Here is a 23388-nt window from a genome sequence, read left to right as displayed (position 1 = left end):
TAAACACACGTTCCCTTTTTTCCTTTCCAGCTGGTGGATGAGCGAGAAGGTGTTCTGAATTCCTGAGAGATTGGGGCTACCTTTTACTTAATAATGGTGCATGAAAAGCTTATGGTAAAAGAATGATAATCTTGCTCTAAAGCATGTAATCCAGTAATTTAAAGAATACCTCACACTGCAAATGCAAAAAAGGGAGCACATTAATCCCACGCAGGCAACCTTACTTCTGGCACTTCCTGATTTTTTCACTGCTCGACTCTTCAACCTTTATATTATTCTGACATAGATTTTTTTATTATTGTTAACGTGGATGTCATAAGATTATGAAACAAGCGTAAGACTGATTACAAGAGTTTAGAGCTTCCAGGTGAAAGATCAAACAATCAAGCCTCAATATTTTTGATATTGTAATTTGCAGTGAAAATGCCTAATGAAAAGTTCAGGCATAACGAAGGTTTCTCTACATTTAGGGTTGGATAAATAGGGTGGTGCTCAAATTCTGCATGGTGCTAAAAGGAAGGAATCAGACACTTCTGAAAAAAAAGCCAATAAATAATAATTGATAGTCACATGTCACTGTATGAAACCTGGGCAGCTCTACAGGAAAAGTGACCTGTACTAGTGGCCGGCAGTCATCATAACGTTGGCAGCTGCAGGGGAGGAGTTGTGTTACCAGTTCACACTGTGGCACGTGTTCAAGACTTTTGTGTTTTTTTACAAAGGGACTTTTTTTTTAGTGTGTGGTATCTAATTTTCCACTAGTCCAGCGTGATGATGGGTTCAAACTAGTTCTATATCCATAGTGCTGAATGACAAATATTTATGTCATGTTTAAAAATATTTGCTAACAGATGGGTGGATGCAAATAGGTGATTAGAATAAGGATGAAAAGCTTCTGGAGGAATCCTGATGCCACAGAGGATAATGCAAGAACTTGTGTTGATTTCACTAGGGCACAGGTTTTATCCAGAAAATACGTAGTCTATTGGCGTTGGCATAACAACTCCAGTTTTATGATAAGATCTTGAAACTTGCAGAATAAATTGCTTTTCTCTTTCATGTGCAATATTTTAGTTAATACAATGGCATCATTCTAAAAATAGAGGTGTGAAAGCATAGGTAATTCTGGCAGTATAACGAGATAAGAAATATTTAGAATGATGGCAGCAACTCAAAATATACAAGATGAACCAAAAGAGCCTCTTAATCAGAAGAGTAACAAAAATTCATATAAAAATAATCAAGGGAGTAAAATTCTAGATCAGCCTAGAGTGATTCTAGCATTGATTCGAGCCAGTTCTTGGAATGAAATTTTGATTTCTTTCTCAGGGTTGGATTTGCCAGCATAGCTTCTCTTTGATGCATTTCTTTATGTATCTAAATGGATAGGCAGGCTGCGTATTATTCATTAACAGCATTTTGAGCAATGTATGGCACCATACATATCTCTGCAGGGCTTGTGCTGGCTGAATAATTGAAGATCGATTTAAAATATTAGAGTGGAATAGCCAGATAAATTTAAAAAAATCTTACAAGGTAACTGATGTTTTTGTTGCAAAGCACATTTTATAGCTTATTAAAACAGTCTCTGTCAGGACACAGTAGACAAGAACTAGTTGGATTTAATAAAAGTAAGAATAATTTATAGGGGTCTGATGGGGAAAATGTGTTGGTTCCAATTGCAATTCTGCCTCCAGTCCCAGAACTAGTATTTAAGGCTTGTGTTGAAACAATCATGGTATTGAAATGAATTGGGCTTTGCCATTATTTGAGTTACTCTAGGATATCACCACAAGTTTTATTTGCAAATGCTGACATACCATTTGTACCTGCATGCGCAATTATCAGCTGTAATTATGGTAACTGCACATGCATGCCCTCATCATTTGTCAGTTAACACTTGGTTGAGAAGAACAGATTAAACGCGCACCTTTATTTCGGTTTTGAGGTAAACTCCAATCTAGACTAAAGGTGGTAACTCTGGTGGAGGAATAGTGGCTGGCTGAGAAGTGCAGGGAGCTGGGAAGTCGCACAGCAAGGCTGTTGTGCAGACTCAACAGTTACCTGTTGTGAGCAGGGAGAACAGAAGAGATGTAAAAGGAAGAAGAAAAAAATGCGTGAGAATCATTTTTGAACAAAAATGCCATCCAGCTGATCTTTTTCAGCAAGAGGTGGAGCACAGCTGCTAGGTTTTGTGGAGTTTTGTGATTAGAGCTGGAACCTCTGCTTTTCCCTGCCTTGATGTCATGCCTTTGCCTGCTCTTCTGCCTAAGCAGTATTTGCTCTCTCTGCCCTCCTTCTGGAACTGCACCCTGGCACCTGAAAACGCCAGCGTGTTCTCCCCTGCTGCCTTCCCCTGGAGCTAGTAGCGGAGCACCGAGGTCAGAGGAAGGCAAGGATGGCTAAAATTGCACACCCTCGCAGTTGCTGTCTGTGGAGTTCACCACCAGCACCTTTCTGAGAATGGGATGAAAGTGTGTGTACGTATGTGGATGAAAGTGTGTGTAGGTATGGCATAAGATGAAAACTTCACGAATCAGATAATTCTAGGAACTTTTTAAGAGGGAAAAAAAAGTTCCTTTTGCCATTCATCAAGACCTGCATTCATAGATATTCTTGTGTCTGAAAAAGAAATGCTTCAAAGTGACTTCTTGCTGCCACTGTGTCCGAAGCTTGATCTGTAGACCGCTCATCAAACAAACTGCTCTTCAAAACATCATCATTTAAAAAAGGCTGAGCTCCTCCAGTGCTGTGTGAACCAATCCCCCCATGAAAACCCCATTGTGTTTCAGCTTCAGTTAACTGTTAACAGTGCTTTTCTAATGTCCAGTGGGTTCATATATGTAGTTTCTATGCTTCTGTTTTCAACCCTTGGCTCGTGAAAATTATTAAGATAAAAGCTCACAGTCAGCTACGTGCTGTTTAGGCGATTTGGACTGAATTCAGCTCAACTCAGCAGAGGTGTGGAAGATGAAGAACTGAACACTTTATAATTACTGTGTCTGAAGATGCCAGATTGTAGAATCTCTACAGGTAATTGTGAGATTGCTATAAAGACATCACATTTGCCTGCAGAGATTTCCCAGTCTGCGACTTATATCCAGGGTGAAGAAGAGAGAGAAATATTTTCTTCCTACTGGCCGATGTCAGAGTTTAAAATGAATTTTGAATAAGTTGTTGAAAAAGAAGTTTTCAGGAGGACTAGATGACTATATTGGTAATGATTAAAGTATTGCTTGGTTCTGACATACTTTACACTCACAGTTTGTGTGGATCCCTGTCTTCCACAGGCTGCCTTGTGGATGCCTCACAATCTCCTTGGACTTAACGTGGCTGCAGCTGAGAACACTGCCTTTCCTCTGCATTCCTGGGAACAAGTACTTCTCCTTGCCCCTCGCTCTGCCACTTCTTGGTCTCTTCTACAGCAAACTTTAACTTTCCCCTCTCCTCCTTGACATACACTCTGGTTGTAACCAAATGGCAGTGGTTTCTTTTCTGCAAATGTTTATCTTCTTACCTTTTTTTTTTTTTTCCTAGTTGTTGGTGTTGGGAAAGAAAGGACAGAAAACGTTTTAGTCTCCAGTCATCACCACACCACCCCCTTGACTGCTGCAGTCACCTGGAGGCTCTTTGGTACTAACCCTCTTTCCCCTTCAGTCAATGTAATTCTTGTCTGTTTTATGATTCTCCCACTTGTTATGTCTTGTTGTGCGTTTTTAAATGTTAATTGGGCATTCTCTGAGGCACAGATTATGAATAGACTTGTATTGTGTGGGTGCTTAAAAAAACAAAAAATGCAAAAATACAAATCAGTGAGAGGAGATTAATTGTGGACTTTATAGCTTCTCACGTTTGTGCTAATTCCAAACACTAAGCACACACACACAAAAAAAACAGAATAATGTTAAAAAAACAGACAAGAATTTGGATTTGAAGGAAAGCAAGTTTAGTTGAGTGGCAGCGACATATTTAGGCACGTAAGTTATGCAGGACAAAAAATATTGGGGTATATTTTAGATGTGTTTTGGTGTAATATTGGGTGAGCAGTTACCTTCTACAAGATAAGCCTGTAATGGCGAATGGCAGAGCATTCGGAGACACCCTGACCTGCCAGGAGCCTTCCAGCCAGGCTCCCCTGTGGCACCTCACAGGCTGAAAGCGGGGGTCCTGCCTTTTCCTTGTGTGTGTGCAGCATTTTGTGAGCACACTTGGCACTTGGAGATTGCTGCCCAGCCTCTGGGGAAGAGGCGAAGTGCACGTCAGTCACATATGGCAGAAATTTCAGAGATTACAGTGACTTTACGGAATTTGCACTTCCTCGGGTAGTTGGTTCTGAGAGTTAAACCTGGGCAGTTGCAGAGGGGAGGAAGCAATCTGCATCCTCTGTGTGCAATTTAAATGATTTGAGGCAGCTCAAGCTACAAATTCAGTCCTTAAGATTGGACTTAGATACAGTGGAGTACTTAAGAACAGACAATTTACATCTATGCATTACGATACCTCTGGATTATAGGGAGAAAAAATATGCAGAAAAATTTGAAAGATGGAAAAATGTAAGCTGTTTTAAGACTCTTTGTGAGCAGCAAAGGAGGCTGTGAAAGCCTCAGGTTATTGTGCTTTGAATAATTTCCTCAGTTCTGGTGCAAAGCGTTCATTTTACGAGATTTGTTTCTGCCAATGCTAAGTGATCCAAAGACTTGAAAGGATGAGGGAAGATCTTTGGTGTCTTTTGCTGTGAAAAATCCTTAATGTGCTTTATATGGAGACCAAAGACCACTGTTTATTTCTTTTGTCTTTTGGAAGTGAAAGGATGTTTTGTCCCAAATTCTTGAAAAATCCATGAATAAAAGCCTTCCTTTTGTACTGCCTTTACAGTACAAACAAATGAAAACCAGCTTGTGTCCTTGCTAAGCAGATTATCAGGAGAGGTTGAAGAGGTTCTTTCTAGGGAACAGCTCATTCTCGTAATTTGTTGTAATACCAGCGGAGCCCTGGGATGGTGGAAATGAACACACACAGCCACATTTTCCCCTTGCCACACCCTTCAGTATCGGAGAAAGCAGCGTGTGTTTTGTTTACAAGGACTAAAGTAGAGAAGATCCTGGTTTTGCTGCAGCTTTTGCATGTTGGTGCTTCGCTGGTAGGACACGCGCTGCCTTTCCTGGCTGCTGCGTGCCTGCGCTCGGGTCCCCTTCTGCACCGCATCACCCCCCTGCAACTCAGCGGTAATCAGTTCTGTAGAGTGAGCGAGTGAATTAATCAATGAGAGAACAACTCTTGTAAATACCAGAAGGAAGTCTTGGTCGTGTGGCTGTTACTGAGAGCTCTGTGCTAGGGTTTGACACCCTGTTAAGGCAAACAAAAAGGCAAAACCCAGCTGACAAAACCTGCAAAACATCCCTCTTAAATTGCTTGGTCTCTTCTTAAAAATTAACCACTATAGTCAGCTGAATTCCATTTCTAAGGGAAATGAAAATTTTGACTGAAAACTGTGATACCGTGTTTCAGGACAGTGACATTAACTATTGCGCATCTCCGAGAAAATGGCAATGAACAGGGAGACCAAGCTGTGGCTGCCTTAGCAAGTGCTTTGATGCAAGGGAACACGGGCTCTGCATGCTGAGCCACTTGTACGCACAGAGATAACTTCTCTGAAACTTTCTGGTGTTCTATGTAATTAATAATTGCAGTATTTGCCATCGACTGAATTGAGCTCATTGCATCAGAAAAATCATCCTCCTCAAAGTGACAAGGCGATAGAGCTGTATGCACCGAATGACGAGTCGCTATTGATGGGGTGGTTTTAGCGTCTTTACTCTTATCTGGTTTTGGTTTATGTTGTAAAAAGCCGGCTTTTCTGTCCTTTTTCTCAGATGTACCTCTGGTGGTGAGGAGGACAGAAACTTCCACAGGGCTTAGCTCGCGCACTGACTGTTATTTCCTGATGATCTACAACAATGGTTATTCGGTAACAGCTGGGCCGTGTCTTCCTCAGACAAAGCCACTGTGGGGCTGAAACCTCCCATTGCTGAAGCATAACCGTTGCCCTGGTAACGGTTAACTAGCACGTGTTTTATTGTTTCAGGCTGCTTTCCTAGGGTATTTGCAGGTGGTAGAAGATGCTTTCTTAAAGAGGGGTCATAACCTCATGAACTTTCAGATGTCGCAACAAATTGGGGGACAAAAACATTTTTTTTCTTTCAAATGGATTAAGTAAATCTTATTATATAGGCTTTACGAGACAGATGTAACTCACAGTTTGATTTTTAGCATTATATCCAGATGCTGATACAAGCATTTCTGCTGCCATTTTTTTTTTCCCAAAATGTGAGTTAAGATCATATTATGATAAGAAGTTTTCAAATAAATGCAGTGAGAACATGCGGGCAGTAAGATTACCGTGAATTCTTTCATTTTGGGTTTATTTTTGCTAGTTTATATGCTTGTAGGTATTTCTTTTGAATTTGATATTTCAGTGATTTATCCTAAAAATGCACTTTGAATGGACCAGAAATCTCAGGTTGGTTTGATAGATCTCAGGATGAATACAAATTATCTGAGAGCATGCTAATGATGACAATGATGAAAAAAATCACTTGCCTGGTACTTTAATTCGGAAAGTGAAAAAGTACACTTAAGATGCACACGTACATGCGGTATGTGTTTGTATATGTACCAGTCAGTAGGAAAGCGGTATTTTGTAAATAGGAACTACATCCTCATTTTTTCCTATACCAAAATTAAAAGTGCCTTTATGATGTACTTACTGCATTCACCCCCAAAAATGTTCTGTGGTACACAGGAATGTTTTGTGTTACAAAGTTGTTTGTTAAGAGGAGACAGTCACAGGACAAAAGAATGACAAGAAGTAACATGTGACATAGAATAAAAATGTGGTTAGATTCTAATCTATTCAGCAAAATCCATTCATAATCTAGTGGGATGAAGAGAGAGCTCCCTCTCCTGTCTGTTTCATAAAATTTATAGAAGCTATTTGCATGTTTACTTTGATTAAGGTGTAAATAAATATAACATTTAAATGACATTCTGTGATGCTCCTAATAAAAGCCGTGTCATCACCTCTGAGTCATCTGAGGGAGCAGTGGTTAAACCCCGCTCTGTCCTTTCTGAGCCACCCTGGACTGTTTCGGTGGTGTTGGCAGCTTGAAGGCTGCTCTGAAGAAGGCACCGTGTGACAGCAGCAGGCCTGTTGTGTACAGGGTGCTCTACTGAGGCACGGAACCGTGCTTCCCAAGCTCCTACAGAGACGGCCCCGATTTTAATGAAATTAGCTCTCAACCCAGTGGGCAGGCTCCTGCCCTCAGGATCATGGTTAATAACTAATTTTTTACTTTATTTTTTGGTATCTGGAGAACAAGGAAAGCATTCAGGGCCTTCATTCATGGAATTTATTTAATTGCACAGTTTGCAGATAGAGTTTTGTCAAAGGTGCCGAAGTGGAAGGTGTTCCTGGGCTGGCCCATCTGCTGCCTTTGTTGGGAAGCACATACCTCCCTGGGAGCCTGGATACGTAGCTGTGCCCTGGACAGATGTGGAGGTAGGGAGGACAGAGTTTCTGCTGCTTGCAGCTGAGCACTTCTTTTTTTTTTTTTTTTTTCCAACTGATACTTAGCAGTTAAGAATTAGAGGCTACTGGTCACGTAATCAGAAGAAAGTGAATAAATTGTTGCTATCTAGCTGAAAACAGCACATCCTTTACTGAAGTGCAAGTGTGGATGGGACTCTGTTTTCGAATACTGATGGTGTCTGTGGCTCTTTATTAAAATGCTGATTTTTCATTTTGTGACAGATGTGTTCTGAAAAATATGGGCATTCATGTATAAAGTAGTCGGTGCTACTTGGCTGCTAGCTTTTGGTTTATTTGTGGACTTAATCCAGCTTCCCTCCTGTGTCTGTCCATGAAGAGTCTTTCCTTGTCCTCTCCCTGTTCCACATCACCTCTTGGCTACAGATAGGAGCTTGCATTTAGGTTGCTCAGTCTTTTGGTGGACACCTCATGACAGTGAGAATCACTTGTCACTAGCTTGTGTATATGTCCATGGGACTAAACTCAGAGGTGAATCTGGTGAGTAACCACAGAATCTCGGACAGTGTCACAATTTGTTCCACATTCTCCTGCAAAATGGGAAAAAAAAAACAACAAACCTCCTGGCAGACCGAGGAGGGGAATTCCCCTCTTTTGGCAGGCGTCTCCCTGCCCTGCCCCCTAGTGCTATGGCAAAGTCCCCCTTGGGACCTGCCTTGGGACAGGGAAAAGGGCTCCTGGGCCAGGGCTCCTTATGCCACTAGATCAGAGAGCAGCTGGGCACAGCCCGAGGGAGATCCCCCACCAGCTCCTGGAGGGCTGCTGCTGGGGGCTCTGTGCCCAGCGGTGCTGAGCCCAGGGCCAGAAGGAAAATTGCCTGTTCCCTGAGCCAGCTGTGTCGGTCCTTGGGTTTGCGCTGAATAAGGGAATGAGAATCACAGCTTCTGCTAGGATACAGCATATATGCCCTGTAGTGATGAGTGAGAAAACAGCTCTTTTTTTTTGTCTGTTTCACAAATATATTGTGTAAGGACTTATTTCATCTGGGCTCATGGCTGAATTACATGAAAACTGGCAAAATGAATTTTTGGATATGTAACACTTCCGCTTGTGATTTCTACATGATCTGTTAGACGTTTGAATTGGGGAAGGGAATCTGATCCAAGTGAGATCTGGTAGGGCAACAAGCAACAGGTCGTAGGCTCAGCCTATTCCCCTCTCCCTTTTTTAGGAGGGGGTTGCTTAAATAAATTAGCACTTGAATAAATTAACTACATTTCAGGCCAGAGTTTTTCCCTGGGAGTGGAGAATGAAAGAGGTATCCTCTCTGCTCATTGCCTTACTCAAAGCAAGTTTTTAATGTCGATACCGGGTAAAAACACTCTGACACACAGACTGCCTCCCACAACATGCCTGGAGCTATATGCTTCAGGAACATAACACTGGTTTTAGCTTAACCTTAAGATCAATGTGATATTAATTAGTAAGTAATTACAGTGAGAGAATTTTTGACCACGCAGTTGTTTTTTCATGCTGCAGGTTTGCAGTCAGCAGAGTAACCAAAATTACTGATGTCTGTGTAGTCGCATTTCTCAGCGTGCCCGCCACTGTTTCACTGTAAACCAGGAGCAGTTCCTCCTCCTTGCCCATGTGGTACCAAACTAGCTCTAAGTCTTTCATAAAACAGTTTAGAATCCAGACATAGCAGTGAATCTGCATTGAATTAACTATATTCTCTAAACCTGAAAACTCAATGCACTCATTTCATTTTTCACAGTCTTGAACAAGAAACAAACGAGGCAATGACAGAGGCGCGAGTGTTGGCAAAGAAAAGGTTGCCTTTTGCTGTACAGTTACTTTCTCATTAATTCTAACCGTTGAAGAGCAGCTGCTAACTGTTGGTACCAGTTTATGACTAAAACAATGTTCTTGTTTAACAAATTAATTGGCATTATTTTGGGAAGGAAAAAGAATAATTGCAGTGCTGTAGCGGTGATTAATAGCAGTGCCTGTCATGTATTCACTGTAACACTACATTTACCAGCAAGCCCCCCCTGGCCCCAACATTAAAAGTCCAGACTTACCAGCAAACATGGGTACGAGCTGTTAACCTTGTGTTTGTATTTCTCCAGACTTCGGGATTGCTTTCAGGTCTGCTCGCTAACATTTGTAGTCACTTCAGATACTTCTGTGCTGGGATAAATACTGACTGACATGAGCTTGGAAATGACTTAAAAAGAAGCCTGGTAAATGCTGCTTTGTGCTCAGAGCTTTCTGCCTTTGCTTACGTTATACCACAGTGACTTCGCTAGAGCGATCCTCAGACCAGGACAGCGATCTAAGAGAAGAACTTTTCACTGACTGCAAAAGAAGGACAATGAAAAGGAAGGAGAAGAAGAAGGAGAAGAAGGAGAGTTTTCCCTTTGCTCTCTGGTCCCCTCTGAGGTCCCCAAAGCGCAGCACTGACCCTAGCACGAGTCAGGCCTGCCGTGCTGCCGGCTGCTCCTAGGATGGCAGCTTCCCAGTTGCTTCTTAAATAGAAAAGCATGCATCTGCTCCTCAAGAGTTTCGGAAGCATCAGAAAGATAGCAGAGAATTACATGCAAAACACAAGTTTTCTATAGGAAACAGCCTGGCAGTCCACACTTTGTTATTCACTTGATAAGCAGAGTCTTTTTGACAGTCCTAACCTTCTAAACTATAGGTCCTGCTGAGCCCAGCATGAGTCAAACGCTGGGTACCATCTGTCAGAGCTTTGGTGGTTTTTTTTCTGCTCTCCTCTTTTACTACAATCTGCTGAGAGGGGTGTGGAATAGAAGTTGCTTTTCTACACTTAAATGAGAAAGTAGAGAAATTCAATAAGGAGCATTAAAGAAATCCTGCTGTTCCCAAATAACTCTGTAGACGCTGGGCAGGAGAACAAATTATTCTGTGCTCTCTAAGATTTTAAAAACAGGTATATAACATGCCTCAGGAAGTGGGAAAGAATCTGAAACCCAAAGCTGAAAAGATGATGCTGAAAAATGAAGTTACGTGAATGGTGGTGTTAGCACAAGTCCTGAAGTGATGCACAGTTCAGGGGTTTCAGCTGTTTCCCTGAAGAAACACTCTTAAAGGATATTCCAAATTTCCCGCTGATGGACATTTAATAAGAGGAGCTGGCTGAGAAGAAATGGCCCCCTGCTGCATTGTAAAAGAATTACCAAAGGGACATTTTTATGTCTCATTAGTTTATATTCAGCCCTAAATTGGCACCTGTTCTGAATTTGGTCAAAGTTTGAAGACACAAATGAACGTTTCTTTAACATGTTGCTAACAATTCATCGAAACAGGGGTTTTGCAGGGTATTACAGTCACATATGCACACGTGGAAATAGAAATGTAGCAAAAGAAATGTCCTGGCTTGGCAGCGCCGAGGGCCAGGTAAGAAGCTGCTTCTGCAAGTGTGATTGCCACGTCTGCATGGTGTGGCCAGGTATTTACACCTCTTAGCTGCACAAATCGCTATGTTAGAGTCAATTCCCAAGAACCACAGTGGCCACTTATACCTGGGAGAAAGGAGTGCAAGGCTGTTTCATGCCGTCAGTGTTTGGGCTGGCTGCCTATTAGCCCGTGACTTTTAGAGCAGCCGTGGGACTAAGGCCGCTCTATATGGGACAGAAACTCTTAAATGTCTTAGACAATGTGCCTAGATTTCCTCTTACAACATTATGTTGTTCTACCTCTCCTGACTAGCATTGCATTGTTTCAATCTGTGTTATTTATCTGTTTATTATTAGCGGAAGAGATACGCAACTCACCTTAGCACAGACTGAAAAAGCTCTAATAGAATTTTATTGTCCCCTTACTGTTTCATTAGTCACAACAATTCTGTATTGTTGTTTTAAAAGGTCAGCAGTGCGATTTTAATGTGCATTTGATTGTGGCCTCATTGCAGTTTTCTATTCATGCAATTTTGCTTATTACATTGGCAAGCGTGCTGGCCGGTGGATCAGAAGGGTTCAGCACTCAGGAGTTCAGCTTGTCTCGTCTTGTGATAAAAGCCCTGAAAAGACAGCGTTCAGGCCGCAGCGGGTAGCCTACAAAACAGCGCTGCGATGCAGGTCAGGAGCTTGCCTAAAGGAGCGACTGTAAGGGCATGTGCGTGGGCAATAGCACCCATGGGTGCTGTCGTCTTTGGGTGCCAGCCATTCCCTGTGATTTGACCAGCACGTGGGGATGTCATGACTTGCCTAGGAGGCTGTCTCGGTTGTATGCCAGGTACATATTTTACAGGTTCCCTCCCACAGTTATGATCTACATTGCATGTATTGGTTGTGGTGGTACCGAGGGCAAACCAGGGTTGAATGCCTCTGTCCTTGGCACTGGGTGGCACTGAACAGAAGAGAGCCCTCTCCTGTGGGGCTTCACTCTAAGCTCACAGGGCACACAGAAAGCAGGAGAGGAAAGGAATGAGAGAGAACAGGGTACAGACAGAGAACAACATGTTACCAAAATGTCCGGCCAAAGCTGATGTGTTCAGCTATATGTGCTGTTGTTATATCACTGTAATGGGGATTTTTCACAGGTGATACAGTGTAAAGCATGTGTTTTCCCATTGTGTTATGCTGCTGTGTTAGCACAGCAATACTGGGATTATAGCATGATTATATGGCTACTTTTTCTCCTCAGTCTCTTGCCGAGCAACATTTACATTTATATATTTTGTTTTGCCCTGAACGTCTTCCATTAAATGTACTATAGGCTGGATTTAATACCTGATCACAGGAGTGCTTTAGGCCATATCTCTTCCAGAAAGAGCCTTACAGGTTGTTTAACTGTGTAAGAGTATAACACCTTACAAGATCCACCCTTAGAGATGTATTGTGTGAGGGGAAAGAAACATCTCCAGGCAGGTAGCTATTTCAGAGATGGGGAGCAAAAGCGATTGCTTTTCCCCCCGCCTCACGCACCGCAGCTGCAATAAGCTGGAGCACCTGTTCCTTGCATGCTCCTGCTGGTTTATGCTGTTTGTAGCTGCTGCCAGCGGGGTCCCGGGGGAGATCCGGGAGCTTGGTAATGGAACAAGAAAGGCTGGGAGTGCATAAGACGTGCGCTTTCACAGCAGTTCGCACTCTCATCTCAAAATGACCACAGTTACGGGGTCAAATCACATTCGTTTGATGTAATTAATAAAACCGCATGAGAATTAGTTGCACTTCAGCGTACCAGGCTGCATTTGTGAGAAAGGAGCTTTTCTAGTTAAGCTACTATGCTATGTGAGTATCACATTATTCAACTTGTAAACATTTGTGTTAGTATTCTGAGGCATTTAAAGCAGTACAGCAGTCAGTCAGGGCTATCTAATATTTTGTGGATATTTGTAGTAGGTGGCATTTGCTTTTATAAACTAACATTCAAGTTCCATCAGGATTACTAGAAGGCATATATGATGTGCTGTTTGTTTTCCTATCTTGGCAGCCCAAGGAAACTTTGGTTTAAAATTGTTATGTAAAACTGTGGCTTGTGTTGGTAAAAAGGATGTCATGCAAAACAGAGAATATCTTTATTTTGTGTTGTATCTCAGGTGATACAAATCATATTGCATCTGACATTATGTCTGAACTAATTAAAAATTGATGAGAAGATGTGATTTTAAGAAGAGCTTGTTCTATCTTTTGTTATGTGAGAAAACTTTCCATACTGCTACTGCTCTGACATCTCACAAACTTACTGGCTTGAATTTTGGTTTAATAGAGTGAGTCAGCCTACAAACATAAGGTTTGAGCACATGCTTTCTAATGAAAATCTAGACTATTTGAAGATTATGTGATTGTAGCAAAATAAAGCAAACAGCAGCATTAAAGTAGTACTACTTAGAGATATTAGGATGATTATGTTGAAGCACCCCATCTGTATGCTGTTGATGTCATAAAATGTAATCAAATGATCACAATTAAAAGTGAGTTATATGAAATTGAGCCATTAATAATAGCTAACCAGAGCTGAATTGTATCTAGGGTGCAGGAATAGCCTTATAGACCCTCACACTAATGGACTCTTTCTTCGACAGTGGATGGTTCTTAAATTGCCTTGCCATTTGAGGTAACCTAAAAAAAATCTCTCTTTCTTTCTTTCTAGGCCTGACAATGTATGATCTTCATGCTAGCCAGAAACCCATGGTTCACCACATGGGTGTTTTCACAATCACAGCAGCAAAAGAGCAAAGGTAATTTTGTTTTTTACATTCTCTTCTACCCTGGGGTGCAGAAGGCAGCGAAGCATGCCTGTAATCTTGCTGTGGAGGGGAGCGTTACTGGGGAGCTCTCATGCCCTGCCAGCCCCTAGGCTGTCAGTGCAGAATCCCATCATTTCTCAGGGGTCATGGGCTAAGGAAGGTCCACACAGTAGTCACTGTCTGCATTGTGTCCTTGAAGGACAGTGCGGTTTGTCGCACAGACTCCCAAAGGTGCCAGTGTATAGTTTTGCATCAATCTTTTATTCCACCTTCAGAAAGAAGGGTGGTGTAGGAGGTGATGTCTATGGAAAAAAAGTGGACCAGGGCAGCTTCCAGGTACATGAGCTTTAGAAGAACGGGGCTGGAATGCACCAGGATTTTTGCAGAAATGCTTATAATCCCTGAGGAGCTGCTAAAGGGTAGGATGTCAGTTCATGTCCCTTTGTGTTCTTCATGTGTCTTCTGAGGATGTCAGCTGACTTCATATGATACTGCTTTAACACCAGTTTGAATTATTCTTCTGCTGTCTCCTTCCACATGTTAGACAGACCCATTTAGTAATTATTATTTAGTACTATTAGTTTTGTGTTGTGGAAGTCTCTTAGGCTTCTCTTTAAATTTTAAATACTCTAGGAAAAGAAAAACTCACCTAAGTCATGTCCCATAGCCATTATTTTTACTGTCATAACTACCATTGATTGAGTGAGCCTTGAGGCTTTGAGCTATATATATCAAGTCATGCTTTTAGAAGACACAAAGTGAAAATATATATTTTTGGGGAAAGTACACTATCATGTCTTTCTCTTGTTAGAGCTAAAAGCACACCTCAAAGTTGACTTGGAAACAGACGGAGTCTTTTTTTTTTTTTTAAATATTAAAACCAATTAAAAATAAACCCTTTTAGATTGCAGTCTACGTAAATCGTAACAAATATTTCTGAAGTGCACTAGAAAAGAAGAGTTTATCTTCATTTGTGAAATCATTTAGTGAGTAGCCAACAGAACCTTAAAATTTGCTGTCAGAGGAAAATCTGTTTTCATGGCATTCATAAAGCTCACAAAATAGGTATTTGCCATGTAGTCTTTCTGTGTTATATGTATCACAGCATGTATATAGTTCAGCATGCTTTATGGGATTATGTGCTTTCTCTACATTATTCATGCCAGATGACATAAGATTGCTGTTAGAGGTATGGCGTAATTAAATTTACATATGAATTTACTCTGATATTTGGCTTGCAGTCTTATGCAAATGACTAGCATTCCAATTTGGCACAAGTAAAATTACTGACCTTTCAAATGTTCATTTGGCCCCAAGTGTCCAGTGGGATCAATATAGACATCGCTGTCTATATTTTATAGCACTAAATAATGATTTGGTTTAGTTTGAATTCCTCATACCTCTGCCTTCCCACAGATGCTGGCAGATATTTTTCACAGTGCATCAGGAGCTACTGATTCCTCATACACTTTTACGATTCTTCATTTTTTGTTCCATGAATTGCATAGTCCTCTTTGGAAAAAGTCTGTCTTTTACTCCAAAATATCCGTAGTTAAATAATGGTGAGATAATTTTCTTTGCATGTGACTTTTAATTTTGTAATCTCTCTAGGAGGGTCTAAAAAATAGAATTGTTTTTGAGAAGAGAGTTCTTCAGGTGGTCTCCTTCCAACAGCCTCAAACTCTCCTCAATATTTTTCCAAGAATAAACTACAAATAGGAGCCCATTCTACCTCACTGGTAAATAAGAGCCAGTTTCTGGACCACAGTCATTTAACAAACAGTTCCAAGTGACATATTTGGCATTTATCCACTCCCTGTTGGAATTTTATGAATAAGATGGAAAGAAAAATTCAACAATTTGAAAAAAATATCAGTCATGTCATCTAAAGGCAGTCACAAAATGAGATGAGTGGAGGTTTCATAAATCTGTTTTGTATGACTTTCCCTGTAGTCCAACTAATGTCATGTTGAATGGGGTGAATTAGAGAAAACAGACCATATCTTCTAACTGATTCTGTAAAGCCCCCTTTCATACCCAGAATTTTGACCTGATATCGGTACCTAAGTTTCCAAATTTCAATTTGTCCAAATGTCAGTCCAAATGCCAGTTGTATGTTTTCAATTCCAAATTTGCATTTTGAGTTGAATGGTCAGTATTTGACAGAAAGGGATGATTTTCCCAGTAACAGAAGGACTAGCTTATAAAGTAGCTATTGTTATAAACCGCTGTTTTCAGCAGACAGAAACGCCAAGCATAAGAGTATGACAGCACATCTGCTTCAGAAAGATCAAAGAGAATCTGTCTCCTCTCAGATGAGCACATATCTGGCAAGGATGCTAATTTCTGTAGCTGACCTTCCACAAACACTAATGCATTCTATGGGGCAGACTGGCTAATATAAATTGTCCTAGTTCTGTAACAACAGCTGTGACAGTACAGACCACCTGAACATCCGCATCAGCATACCCAGTTTTTGTGTAATGTACTGATTTCTTACAATTCTCTTAACTTAAATAAAGCAGTATGCTTTCAGCAGGCACTGTTTAATAAAAGCTCAGTCATTAAGAACAAGGTTGATAGGAGAAAATGTGGAGAGAGAGAGAAAGACAAAGCGTATGCCCTATCCAGCAGTTGACTAACACATTAGATTAGAAATAGTAAGAAGGTGCTCTTACCTGTCTTCTATAAACTCACTGTTTTTCTTGGTATTAATAGAGCTAAATCCTTTCAAATATTTTTTTTGTTGTTATTGTTTCAAGAATCTCTGATGCCCAGTTATACTTCTGTGATTCTCTAGATACTAATTTGCTATTAGCAGCTCTGTTACCTGCTAGAACACATGATGTGCCAGAGCAAAATAATAGGAGCAAGTTATTAACACTTCAAGGTTGACCCGCCCTTTATCCCAGAATTCGTTCTGTGTGTCTTCTTATTGATCTGACTCATGCAGCTTTTTGTCACCTGGGAATTAACAATTCAATGTTTTATTTGACCATTTATCTCTTTAGCAAAATTGTTGCAATCTCTTTGACCTTTTAAAATGTTTATGACAAGGTGTTTGCAGTTAATTGCGCTCATAAAAGACTAAAGCCCAGATCAAGTCTAATGTGTGCTAGGAGCTAACCAAGACTTCCTTAGAAAAACATTCTAAGGTATAATGTGAGCATTTCATTTATTTGCAATACAATTAGAAGAAATAAAGATTTCCAATACCTAGAGGACCTGTACTTGGGAGAGAAACGCCACAAAATATCACTACTGTATTCTACTTTCCTACTTTTTTTTTGTGGGGGGAAGCATCAGCTGAGGGAAGAAATTATCTAAAAATAGAATTTTTGAGGAAAACTGCAATTTATAAGTAGGTGCACATATTTACCTTAGTTTGGTATTGATGCCTACTGGGGGAACACTCATATTTGCATTGCCTAAGCAGTAATTTTGCTGTTGCACATGCCATTTTAGCCTTTGTATAATGGTGAGAGCTCAGTATTTGGGGCTGAGATGGACAGGTCCACCCTGTCAGGTTTGTTCCTTCTTCTGGCATCACCTTTCTGCAAACATCCTCACAGGGTGTCCTACCGCCTGTCCCGCTGCTCCATCCTCCAACCCCTTTCAGTAACACTGCTGCTCAGGTTTGTGCAGCCACCATGCTCCTGCCCATGGCTGTGGACAGAGATGATGCTCCCTGGCCTCTCTTCTGTGCACAGGGGCCTGTTGCAGGTAGGTGAGGCTTTGTCCCAGGGAGCAAACGCATTGTGGTAGAAGGAGCAGTGGCAGGGCTGCAGCCGGAGGGCTCCCCATGCAGTGCTGCAGATTTTCAGCCCGCGGTTATTGTTAGCATGTCATCCCCTAGGGCTATCTGTGCTGCGTGCAGGTCAGCACAGCTCCTGCATCGGGCTGTACCCAGCCCCTAGAAGAGCCCGTCTTACTCTCTTTGGCAGCACTGCTTATTATCTCACTTTGAGCACCCCAATAAATAGCTAAAATAAAATAAAAAATGGTATAAATCTGCATCCTGCCAGCAGAATTAATGGGGTCTCCCTGATGTCCTCGGCTGCTGCACTGGTTTATGCCTCCTACCATGTGTGTCTGAATATGGCAGTCTGGAAATGGCTGCACTCAGAAAGCATTAAAATTGTGTAGTCACACACTGTGAAGAAAGTGAGTCCAGTGGCAAGCTATGTGAAATTTCTCAACACCAGACAATAAACTCACTACTGCCCAGACTGTGAAAATAAAACCAGTCACTCAAAAATCCTTGAACTATTTTTTTACCTAGTAAAATATTTTTGTGTGTTTGTGAGTGACTAACTCTAAAAGTCTATGTCTGCCATGCATGTACTACTGCTCTCATGTTATCAGAGTAAAAAGCAGTTTTGTGGCTTCTCCAGCTGTGTATTTCCCACAGCTAACCGAGCACATGTTCGTGTACTTTCCTGTAATTTTCAAGGCCTCCCTTTAAATGATAAGGCCTGAGGTGTTTGGCTTTTTCACATCTGCTGCTTTCCTGGAGGTCAATCAAACAGTTCTTCATTCAAGAAGTAATGGGGTCTTACAAAGGAAAACAATTATTTCACTTGAAATCTATTGATCTGGTTTCTGTGGTTCATGTGGTGTTTTGGGTGCAGAACAGTTGCTTGAAACAATTTGAGATCAATTCAAGTGTAACTGAATCAATAGAAAACCATAACTGAAATGCACTACTCTTGTTTTTTATGAGAATATATTTTTGCTACCAATAGTAATATGAGAATACTAAGGGTGATCAAAACGGAAGGTCAAAATTAGAAGCTCTTATGTGTTAGTGAGAAATACTACTTCTAGAATCAAATTTCGGTCTGTGGGAAAGCTGAGACATGAATAGTGTTAGGAAAACATAGTGATTTTATATTTTAAAAAGCTTTTTTATAAAAGATTTCCAAAGAGTTGAGCTAATTTCTTTTCCATTCTGAGCATCGAGTCATCCAAAGCTAAATTTGCCATACTTGTGGCATTGTGTGGCATTGCTGATATCTTTAAATAATTTTTGCCCAGAGAGGGAAGATTTTTCATTTTTTAATTACATTACTTCCACAATAAATGCTAGCTCTAGAAATTTGTAATTTTCTAACCAGGTCTCCTTTCTATATTGCCAGCACAGTTTATTTTTATTTTATTCATTTTTCCATTTCATCCAGTTCTGTTTTCTGTTGAGAGTTTATTCAGGCAGAAAATTTCTGACCATTCTAAAGAAGTTGGAAACAATGGACAAGGAAAGGCAATCTGGGTATCAGAAGATGTATTTTGACATTAACCCCTTGCCTTCTGCCAGAGTACTAGCTGACAGCCAAACGAATGGAACAGAAATTTTTGTTACAGTAGTTGTTAATCATTACACATAATCATTTAGTCCTTTGCTTAGAAAATACTGTTTTGAAAATTCTGTAAAATGCTGAATGCTGTTAGAAGTCCAACTAAAGAGGACGCTGAAAGAGGGAGGATTGTTTTCAGCTAAGTAAGTAGTGTTTCTACACATTACTTGTTCTGGGGGGATATGAACAGTTTAGGATCTACAGGATGAAGATTCTAACTAATTCTTTGAATCGCCCATTTTTGTGGGCAAAGACAGCAACCACAGGAAGGTAATGCATAGTTACTAGTGAGTAAATAGTGAAAGACAAAAAGTTTAGAAGTCTTTATCCTTTTGAGAAATTCATTTTGGTTGTGAAAAAGTAGTGATTTTGCATCTTGCTAGTTGGCTTTCCTAAAACAAGTATTTGACAAATGATGGGTAGTGGATGTGGGGACAAATGTGCTCCATTACAAACGCATACTACAATAGATTTTCACAAAAGGCTGTTAAAATTTTTGTGCTGCTTAAGCAAGCTTCTGAATGCATAATTGCACCTAAAAAGAACTTTTTGGATAGGCATGGAATAGCAAGCTGTTCAGATAAACCTGCTTCGTTTGCATGCAGAAATGTATTTGCGTTCAGAAATACAGGTGCCTACAGGCATAAAATATTGCACACAGAGATGAGATTGATTTAGTACTATGAATGTTGGGAGTGTGAACAGCCTTAAAATGCTCAAATTCAGGGAGATGCTTCAGATGCTCTGTTAGGAACTTAGCTAGTCATTAAGTCTTGTCTAAACTCACTGATTTTAGCAAAATATTCTTATGACACTAGCAGCAAGAAGAATATGTAACATACTACTTACTTTACTGCCTTTTGGATTGTCAGTATGGACTGACGACTTTCTAGTTACGAAAAGTTTTTCATTTTGAAAGACATGTTTTCCACACAGGTATATCCTCAGAGCCAAGCTGCCTGGCCCAGCTCAGCTGTGTGGTGGTGTGAGGTGTTACAGAAATGGCTGAGAGATGAGCAGCGAGTAGTGACGCACTGGTGGTAGGAGGGGAGATAAAGGGGGCAGGAGAAGATGGAGCAAGAAGACAAGAAAAATACACTAAATCTTTAGGAAGTGCTGAAAGGCATAATTAACACAGAGACAAAACGACTTGGGAAAAGAGAGCATTGACAGACACAGCAGTGGCTCAGTATGCAGCACAGATACTCAAATGCTGCATAAATACCCATTTTCACTTTGCTGAGCTGTCCAGGTTAATCACAGGCTTTGTGCAGTGGATACCTAAGAGTTTGCTGCTGTGATGTTGGGTAGACAAACAAAATTAGCCCAAGAGTCTAGTGCTACTGTTGCTCATCCAAATGTCTGCCATTCTTTTTTCTCTGGTGCATTAGGACAGGCTTTGACTTCATTGCTGTTACTCAGTTCACTGGTGTGAGACAATGCAGAGTCAGCAACAGGATCCTTAATCTCATGTCTGCTATAAAAGGGAAGTGTTCATGGGAAAGGTCCCCAAGTGCTGGGTTCAAAAAGGGATCATAAGGACTGTTTGATCTGATTTATGTATATATATATAAGGACTACAGTTTATGTATATATTTATATAGCCTTATAGAAAGAGATTCTGGCGCAGAAAGACCTTGAACCACAAAATACCGAAGACCTCACTATGCATTTGCCATGTCATCATCCATTCCTGTAGACGGCTGCTGCGTCCCACTGTCAGGGGCAGGCCGCTGTGCTGAGTCACACTGGTGCAGCTCTGCTGGTGTGCTGCAGGCTCTGGGCAGTGGCCAGTGAAGACTTCCTGCTGTTGTGACCTGAAATTAGGTGCAGGAGCTGCAAGAGCGCTGGTGACTACCCATAATAGTGTTTGGACTGTGCCTGGGTTGCATCTGATGATGCAACTTGCATGAGGTTGAATGATGGTTTGAACACCAAAAACAGAAGTGTTGAAAAGAAGACCCTGAATCAGAAGACACAAGGTCTTCAGCCAAAACACAACACAACAGATGGAATAAATTTCCAAAGCCTAGAAGAAAGAAATGTGGGAAAGTCTCTTTTCTTGGTAAGTCTCTATTCTCGCACTTGCAAAACTGAATTTAAGTTCCCACAGTTTCAGAGCTCAAATACAATACTGTCAGCAAAACCCAAATATTTCGCTTGTAGACAACCTGTAATATTGTTGCAATTGGCAATATTGGAAAAAATACAAGGGGTGCAGTTCTTAGCTTAGAGGCTCAGCAGTCGTAAGGCATCTGAAATCATGCAGTGGGAAAGCAGCAGTATGTTAGAGAATGTCCAGAAAGAAAACAGGACAAAAAGTCCAGAGACTAACTCCTCTCCCTAACAAATAGCTTCATGTCTGAGTGTCTCGAGTTCATAATTTCCAGAAGTTTTACAAATTTATTTTACAGTGTAACAAAATGTACAAAGAGATCAAAATTTTGTTTGCGGATCTTAAAACAGGAAACATAAAATTAAGCACAGCATTTCTGCTGCACTGGATGGAAGTGGAGGTAAATAATATTTATGACTAGTTGCTCAAGTTATTGTTGCTAAAGAAAATCAGCCTGTACAAACTATTAGTGCTCCTTTTTCCAGAAGGAACTGTGGTGCATCAACCGTTGGTCTTCAGGCTGAACTCAAATAGGGAGGTGAAACCATGCTCAAGTTTTGAAGCAGTTGCCATTCCCATGCAAGCTCCCATACAAGCCGTCTGATCTTAATCATAAGAAGATGTCAGTTTTGCAACACTGCTCACTGACGAGCTCCAGAGATAACTGCTAGATACCGGGGTTTATGCTGAACACCTATTGCGATGCTGAACCACTGCAGACCTCGTGGGTCCATGACTTTCAGAAAGTTATGCTACGCCGAAGAAATAACATGTTCATTTGTCTCTTCCTGCACTGGAAACCCACCCTCACACTTAGTGGCTTACACTACGTAGTTTAATTTGCCTCTGGATGTAGCTTCCTCTGAATTTAGAGACATGTCCATCTCTTACCTCTTGGTGTGTTCTGCCTGAGTCACTCCGTAGCTGCTGCAGTGCAGAATAGGGAGCAATGGGCTGCAGCAGAGGGGAGAGGAGCATTGTCCCCATAGACGCTGCCGCGGCAGTGAGAACTGAGGCCAGCTGGTACATGCCTATCTGGTGCAGAGACCTTCAGCGATATCGCTAAGTACAATGTTAGGAACAGATCTTCCCAACTAAGACTGCTAATCTGAGGAAAACTGGGGTTAATATTCAACCCAGTTTTGTTTCCTTTCACCTTTCTTCATTCAGTGACTTCCAGTTTAATGGCAAAGTTAAGACGTGTTATCCTCAGAACAAAATTACTTCACTAGGAGGTAAATAATCTGAGGGAGAAATGGTGATGTTGAGTATTTTCATTTAACATACCAAGTGGAATATCACAATTCATTTAGGTAATAGACCACTGCAGAGACTAATTAGAAACTGTGAAAGTCGGAAATCATAAGGAGTAGTGAATCTTCTAATTAGCTGGGATTTAAAAGCTGGCAGAAAATCAAGATGCTGAGGGGCACAGTGTGGAAGAAAGCACTTGTCATGGGTGAGCAGGTAAATGCCAGGTCAGGGTCTGTGGTTTTCCTTATCTGCTTTTTCTAGTGATGTCCGAATCAACACACAGGTAGCACAGTCCACTGGAGGTCTGTCTTTATGGCATACAGGGTTAAGCAGAACAGGTAGCTTATGAGACTGACATTGGTGTCTTTCTCTGTTACCTGCGGTAAGACAGAGTTACGTGGTCTGTGATACATAGGTCTCCTGTTGTTTGTGGGATGGAGCTTGAACAAACGAAGTGGGGTACACTATTCAATGAAGGCACTGTTCCTAATGGCATTAGTTGATGTAGAATTTGTGACAGAGCAGTGCTGGAATCGAATTGGGTTTACTTACACTGGGAGAGATTCGTGCCACATGGTAGCCCCGAGATGCTGCTTGTAGAAGGGGGGTGTATTGTTTTTTAAGACAGAATGGTTGTGAGAAAGATGGGAAATTAAAATCCTTAGTCAACTTGAGAGGCAGTTCTGAGTCACTGAAGAGAGCTCTTCCCACACCACTGCTCTGTCTGTACACTGCAAACTCTAGGACCAGCATCACCCCGTCTCCACAGTGTGAAGTCTCAGTCCTGCATTTGGAGGCTCTCCAGTCCTGGAGTGCTGGAGAGCTGGAGTCTCCATCGGCATGTCTCCTCCTGCTGGCCGAGCGTCTGCCCAAGGTCGGATTAGTGGGGAGAGGCAGCTCG

At 41.3% G+C, this 23388-nt stretch overlaps 1 protein-coding gene across 10 annotated transcripts in view; it reads left to right on the top strand.

The window, feature by feature from the left end:
• CCDC85A (coiled-coil domain containing 85A) overlaps nucleotides 1-23388 on the top strand; it is a 231256-nt gene that overhangs the window by 64090 nt on the left and 143778 nt on the right. For 8 of the 10 annotated variants that reach the window (XM_080587533.1, XM_080587518.1, XM_080587530.1 and 5 more), the window contains one exon: nucleotides 13667-13754. In XM_080587533.1, the coding sequence (XP_080443659.1) occupies nucleotides 13679-13754 (76 nt within the window). In that variant the 5' untranslated portion in view covers nucleotides 13667-13678. Of the gene's footprint in view, nucleotides 1-7543; nucleotides 7559-13666; nucleotides 13755-17398; nucleotides 17487-23388 lie in introns of those variants that run through there. The other 2 variants (XM_080587519.1, XM_080587523.1) reach the window with 2 other exon arrangements.

The sequence above is a fragment of the Anser brachyrhynchus genome (genome assembly GCF_964034855.1).
Source record: "Anser brachyrhynchus genome assembly, chromosome: 3".
NCBI classification, from domain to species: Eukaryota; Metazoa; Chordata; class Aves; order Anseriformes; family Anatidae; genus Anser; species Anser brachyrhynchus.
The sequence above is the reverse complement of the archived record's forward strand: the minus strand, read 5'-3'. Positions and strand labels throughout refer to the sequence as shown.